The sequence below is a fragment of the Helianthus annuus genome, chromosome 1, assembly GCF_002127325.2.
Source record: "Helianthus annuus cultivar XRQ/B chromosome 1, HanXRQr2.0-SUNRISE, whole genome shotgun sequence".
Lineage (NCBI taxonomy): Eukaryota > Viridiplantae > Streptophyta > Magnoliopsida > Asterales > Asteraceae > Helianthus > Helianthus annuus.
In genome coordinates, this window is record NC_035433.2 from 129,205,484 (window position 1) to 129,212,153 (window position 6,670).

General features: G+C 39.4%; 1 protein-coding gene across 3 annotated transcripts; it reads left to right on the forward strand.

Moving 5' to 3' along the window:
* The first annotated feature begins 548 nt into the window (after nt 1-548).
* Nucleotides 549-6,018, forward strand: LOC110877831 (putative F-box protein PP2-B12). 3 transcript variants are annotated; one of them, XR_002557314.2, is made up of 4 exons: nt 549-1,042; nt 4,795-4,910; nt 5,003-5,502; nt 5,572-6,018. XR_002557314.2 is itself a non-coding variant. In XM_022126048.2 (3 exons), the coding sequence occupies exons 1-3, from the start codon at nt 704-706 to the stop codon at nt 5,439-5,441; spliced, it is 894 nt and encodes a 297-aa protein (XP_021981740.1). In that variant the 5' UTR covers nt 549-703; the 3' UTR covers nt 5,442-6,018. The 3 variants fall into 3 exon arrangements, 1 of the variants encoding a protein (XP_021981740.1); XR_002557312.2 differs by having other exon boundaries at nt 5,575-6,018; XM_022126048.2 differs by having other exon boundaries at nt 5,003-6,018.
* The last annotated feature ends 652 nt before the right edge of the window (nt 6,019-6,670 follow it).

Consider the following 6,670-nt stretch of genomic DNA (forward strand, 5'->3'; position numbering starts at 1 on the left):
GTATGGAAGTCGGAGAAGGTATATGTCCGTTGTGCAGATCGGAGGAAGAGACGTCTTCTCACTTGTTCACCTCGTGCTATATAGCGACGGTCCTGTGGCAAAAAATTAGCAACTGGTGTCGTGTTCCACCTATTTATGCGTTTTCCGTTAAAGACTTGCTGGAGTTCCATAAGTTTTGCCCTCTCAGATCTGAAGAAAAAGTCGTTATGCACGGTATAATGTTTACTGCAGTTTGGTGCCTTTGGTTAATGCGGAATAAGGCGATCTTCTCGGCCGCCGTCGTTAAGGTTGATAGTATTTTTAGTGATGTAAAGTCGTTGGGTTTTCTGTGGCATAATAATAGAGCCAAAGGTAGGTCGGTATTTTGGGGCGATTGGTGTAATTTTGTAATTATGTAGTTTGTTGTTTGTTGTTTCCGGTCCGGTTTTCGGGCTGGGATGTGTTTCTAATGAAGTTATCCTTTCAAAAAAAAAAGATATATCTTTTTATTATTTTATATAAAATTATATTTATACAACCGTCTATTGTTTTAACCTAGTTATTATATACTACGTAACAAGGAAGCACAAAGCTCCAAATTCCCCAATCTCCATGTCGGTGCAAACCACCAATCACAGCACAACCTGCAGCTGGGCCCAATAAGACCCCCAGATCTCTCCCAATCACAAAACCCTTTGGTTCACTCTATCTCAATCTCTTCGCTATGAAGTTTGAAGAGGGCAACTGCGGTTCAGGGGCTGCTGCTACATCGTCTAGTTCAAGCGCTGTAGATTCTTCAATAAGTTTTGTGCTTCTTTCAGAGTCAGAGGGGTGTATGAGGCACATTTTGGCACATACTTCGCCTCGGGATGCGTGCAGGGCGTCTTTGATTTCGAGGGGTGTTAAGTGTTTTGCTAATTCTGATGCTGTGTGGGAAAGATTCTTGCCGGATGATGATCGGGAGATTATTTCACGGGCGCTTGATCCGGTGAGGTATTCGTCTAAGAAAGAGTTGTACTTTCGGCTTTGTGATTCGCCTGTTCTTCTGGATGATGGGAATTTGGTAAGTTGTTGTTTCGTGTTTTGAGTCTTGCACACCACATGTTCGATGAAATTACTCTGTTAGTAGACATGTTATGATACCCAACCCGAAGCACCACATCAAATTCTCGGCCCCGTCTATGAGGATTCTGGTGCCCTGTGCAAAGTAGAAAAAATGGGCCCTAGAATATAAACATGTGTGTGTGTATATATATATATATAAGTGAGTTTAATTGGGCTGGGTTAGATGGGCTAAACTAAATAGGTTATTGGGTTTATTTAATTGGGTTAGTTTTTTAAAAAGGTTAGCTGTTTTAAAATGTTATTTGGGCTCCTTGGAAATGGGTCCTGTGCAGTCGCACCACTTGCCCCTAAGACTGCTGGGTATGGGGCTTGGAAGGGGGTGACATGGCGGGCTGGATGGCTAAAGAAATTGGACCGTTGGGGTGGCCAGGCCAAACGGTCATTTTTTTTAATTTTTGAACGGTTTGGGGTAGCCGCCAGGGGCGAACCCTCACTATCCGGTGGGTGGGCGGGCGCACCCCTTAAAATAGAAAAAAAGTAGTGTAATTTTTAGGCAAAAAACCCGATCGCCACCCCTTGAAAATTCGATTAAGCCCCTCTACTGCCTTCCATCCCCACTTGAAATAGCATGATAAAAGATATTCCGGTTAGCCGGAGATCCAAACTTCTGCATTTTGAGGTTTCATCTGTTAAAGAGTGAAGATGATGACTTGCTTTTGACTTATTTATCAACAGAACTGCAATAATTTCTTAATTAGTTAGTTTAATTAACAAGTTATATACAAACTTTATTTTATTCATGTTATATTATAGAATCTTTTATACATAAGCACATAGCTTTATTTAATGCATAAGTTTTTATGTTAGAATCATCATCATCATACTCAGTAAATCTCACCAATAGCAAAGCTAAGGTAGGGTCTGAAGAGGGTAGGATGTAGACAACCTTACCTCTACCCCATAGGAATAGAGAGGCCGCTTCCAGTGAGAGTGTGAGACCCCCGACTCGATAGTAGTTTTGCATCAAGCCTTGGACATAAGGCACATAACACTCAGCAATTGAGACAAAGGCCGATTAGTGCATGTACCCCCTTGTCTTTCGGCTATCAACGCTACCACATGATGCATGATTAACCATCCCCCTCTTTTAACGTTATTTTCACGAAATTAGTAAAATAACGTTAAAGTTAGTGCACTTTCACTTTTGACCCCCGAGCGGCCACACATATATACACTATATGCGCATACCACAAGCGGGGCATAAAGTTTTTATGTTAGAATAGTTTCAACAATCTATTGGGGTCTTATATATTTAGTATGTGACCCGACTTGACTTCATCCGACCTGATTCAAAAGTTTTTAATATTTAACTATAGACGAATTCAAAAGTTTTTAATATTTAACTATAGACGAATAACCCTTAAAAATTTTCGCACCCTATAAAAAATATTTCTGGGTCCGCCACTGGTAGCGGCTATGGCAAACCAAGTTTAAAAAAAAAATTACATTTTATACCTATAAATACCCAATCCCAAACCATATTCTCTACAACGCGGTCAAACCGCGTATTGGGGTCGAGCGTTTCAACAATACCAACAGCACGTCGGCAACATGCGTCACAACTTAAACGCGTGTCAACACAAATGGCGTGAGCTCAAACCGAAGTTTGATCGCTTTAGAACTTGCTTTGACCATGTCCCTGCGGTTGACTTGACCAACGGCGATCGACTCGAAATCGCGAAGATCGAGTACAAGCACGATGCGAATACGGATTTTAAGTGAGTTGCCCACTTTAATATTTATCGTACCCTGTAGTTTTTTTTTTAATTTTTTTAGGATTTAATAAGTAGTTTTTTTTTTGTTTTTTAGGATTTAAAAAGTTTTTTTTATTTTTTCGGATTTAATAAGTAGTTTTTTTTAATTGTGATTGTCTTTTATGTATTTTTTTTTAAATTAATGTAATATGCTTTTAATATAAATTGTGTTTTTTTATATAAATTGTCAACTTAAAAAAAAAGGAATGCCACATGGCACCCCAATGCCGGCCTAGCCACGCCCCTTCCACACCCCACTTTTTTGGGTGTGGACTGGTGGAGCCCACACCTGCCACGTGTCGAGCAATGCCCCCAACCCAAGCCCCTCCACACCCCATAATCTAAGATCCGGGCCCGATCAAATTGGTGGGTCCATAATTAAGGATTTATAAAGGATGATAAAGTGATAGTGGGCACCCCTAGATGTGAACAAATTGCTAGAATCATGCCCTAAGTGATGCATGAGTAACAGCTAGACTAGTCATTAGTTGAATTCAAATACACTAACTGGACCCTTATACATTTTTTGCTGATTAGAAGAAAATGCTTCAGGAATTTGTTTATCATCCAAACATTTTTCATTTGATGCGTCATCAAATGTTACATAGCATGTATGTGAAATTTAGCAAACATACATGTGGACGTTCAACGATATGAATAACGCAAGCTTATTATCCCAACCTTACAGACTCAAGTTATCACACTAAAATTGTATTAAAGCACTTTGAAAATTTTCTGTTTTTCGAACTTCTAGGAAGGTTTAATCAATCAAGAACATATAAGCACTAATATGCTCTGTTTAAATAAGGCAGATGGCATACACACAATAATTTATACTCATATAATTATGTTCAACAATCCCTGTTGTCAATAGTGGCTATAGTGCGCTACGTAGTGAAGTGTGCGTATGGCGCTATTTGCCGTTTGCGACCAAATAGTGTCCATATAGCGAATTTTTTTATTAACTTAATCTGCAGACTAGTCAAACATTTGCCTAAAATATGTAATATTCCACTATTAGAAATAGATATGCCCCCATGGAGTAGTCGCCCACCATCTCACACTATCGGACCTCCTACGCTTATCGGGCCTTGATCTTCGTGTTGTTTCCTTATGTGTGTAATGTTTGATTTTTGGCTGAATTAAAGTATGCACATAACTTGATCTATTTGTTAGGGCCCATATCTGTTTTACTATGATTAAATGCATTGTATGAGTATATGCTATGTTCAAATTTGTGAGCTAGGTCATCAGATTCCATAACAGAACTCAAAGCTTCATCCTTCCATAAGTATTACGTTTTTATAACTCAGGGTACTTCTCTTTAGTCATGCATGGTCACATCTAAGGGGGTGAAAGTGAAACTTTGTCAACTTGCCCTTTTATTATTAAGCGAAGGACTTTAAAGATTAAGCCTAACTAGGATTGTTAATTTGTCCAAACGCTTCAGCATGAGTATCATCTACTTATGAAGGAAATACGTTAGAAAAGTGAACATAGTTAATAATCGTTTCATCCCTCGTAGCTAATGATGAGTTTGTTTTTGAGCGGGTCAATAAAACAAGGACAAATTTGTCGTAAGTTAAAGATTTTGACCCGATTGCTTTTGGTTCAACCTAGGGGTGTTAACCGTGTCGGGTTGATGGGTTAAAATTCTTCAACCCTAACCCGACCCGTATTTTTTATTCGTGTCTTGTCGAACCCATTAAATTCGTGTCGTGTTCGGGTCATGTTTCGTGTCGACCCTAGACACAATATTGCTTTGTTATCACTTATCATTATGTAGCCTGCGCAGCGTATTTCGTGTCGACCCTAGACACAATATTGCTTCGTGAATTACTTTGTTGTCACTTATCATTATGTAGCCTGCGAACATTGTGGCGTTTTTGTAATATAACTCTGTATCTAAACGAATCTTAAATTCCTATGTGCACAGAGCTTCTCCCTATATAAACAGAACGGGAAAAAATGTTTTATGCTAGGAGCAAAGGCGCTTTCAATCGCATGGTCCGCTACGGTTTTCTGGAGATGGAGATCTTTACCCGAATCAAGGTTTTGTTAGATCCATTTCTTTCTGACGTTAGTGATGAAGATGATACCGAAATATTAAATTAAAGAAATCTTTAAAACGAAATGATTTGCAGATTTTCAGAAGTAGCAGAACTTGTAGCCGTGTGTTGGCTAGAAATTAAAGGCAAGTTTAAACCTAGTATGCTTTCGTCAAAGACTACATACGCAGCGTACCTTGTGTACAACATTGGACCGCTCTCACGCGGGCTTGATTTCCCAGCAAAGACATTGGTTAGACATGTTGATGGAACCGAAGATGCGGATGATGATGTGGCAATGACTGTTGCTTACTTGAAGCCATTGAATACGAATACACATATGGAAAGGATAGGTGGGGTCCCACGAAAGCGAACAGATGGGTGGATGGAGATTGAATTAGGTAAGTTTTATAATGATAAAACTGACGGTGAGATAGACATTCGGTTTACAGAGATTAGTGAACTTTATTGGAAATCCGGGCTTATAGTTGAGGGTATTGATATTCGTCCTATAAATGAGGAACAACATACGTGACACATAAAGGTGAAACATGTTCCGATCAATTGGAACATGTTGATTATGCAACTTGATTTTGGTAGGTGTTTATTTCTCTATTAACATGTATTTGTGATATATTAACTGCAAGCTGAAACATTAAACGTAGCAGGATATTTTTATGATCCGAGATCGTAAAGCGGGCAGTTGTAAGGCGGTGTGAGAATACAATATACATTTATGACGGATGGCAAGGGTGTCAGTTATAGTGGTGGATAAGACGGTGGCAGCGATGGTTGTGGGCTTGGTGACGGTGGTAGATACAACGGTGGTGGCGGGGAGGTGGGTTTGAAGGAAGTGGTAGAAGAAGGGATGGGGTGGCAGTGACATCAACATTGATGGTCTTGTGGCAATGGCGGTGGTGACACTGAAAAGGGTGAAGGTGGAGGCAATGACGGTCAAGGTGGGGTGGAGGCGGTTGTGGTAGAAGCGGTGGTGATGGTAACTGGTAGGTGGCACAATGATGGTGGTGGTGACACATTAGTAATACAAGTTATCCTTGTTATATAACTTCAGTAGTACCAAACCAACATATAAAGAAAATTTTTCCATTATAGATTTAACTGGCCTATGTTTAATTAATTTTGTATTTAGTACACATCATTTTACATAGTTTTATGCTTTTTGTGTATTTAGTACACATATCATTTTACCATTGAAACCAACACAGAATTTCGCGCTTGTTTTATTCTTCACAATGATGAACTTTGTTCTACCCGAGTTGAAATTCATATTGTTTCAAAGAAGCATAAGCTGCAAAGTTTGAATTTCGATCAACCTATTCATCCTCGATTTGATGTTTTCGCGTTTTAGTTTTTGAAAATTCTGAAAGAACTAGGGCCTTGGAGGTCAGGAAATGGGACAAAACTCCCTTATCTACAGCTTCGTGGCGAGTGGCACGGTGATCACAACAATCGGTATACATTGCGATGGCCATGCCTTCAGTTACCACTTACCTCATTGATAATGGATTCAGTGAATTACATTCTTTTGGTTTCGTTGCATTTGTGGTATATATGTGTGTTCATCACATTGTATCGTATGGTTTTCTGTAGTTGATTGAATTGGCGCATGATATTTAGCGATTTGCTTGTATATTCTCATAGGAAGTCAGATCAGTCGCCTAACCGGTCTAGATTTAAGAACTGGATAGACATCATAAATAACATTAAGACCACCCATAGTGGAGAAGGTTTTGGGCGTTTTCT

What these genes read in the sequence shown, in the direction of transcription:
- LOC110877831 (XM_022126048.2), top strand. Translation starts at nt 704, where the DNA reads ATGAAGTTTGAAGAGGGCAACTGCGGTTCAGGGGCTGCTGCTACATCG. An exon ending in TTCTGGATGATGGGAATTTG is followed by an intron (nt 1,043 to 4,794) that starts GTAAGTTGTTGT and finishes CTATGTGCACAG; the next exon opens with AGCTTCTCCCTATATAAACA. An exon ending in AGATCTTTACCCGAATCAAG is followed by an intron (nt 4,911 to 5,002) that starts GTTTTGTTAGAT and finishes AATGATTTGCAG; the next exon opens with ATTTTCAGAAGTAGCAGAAC.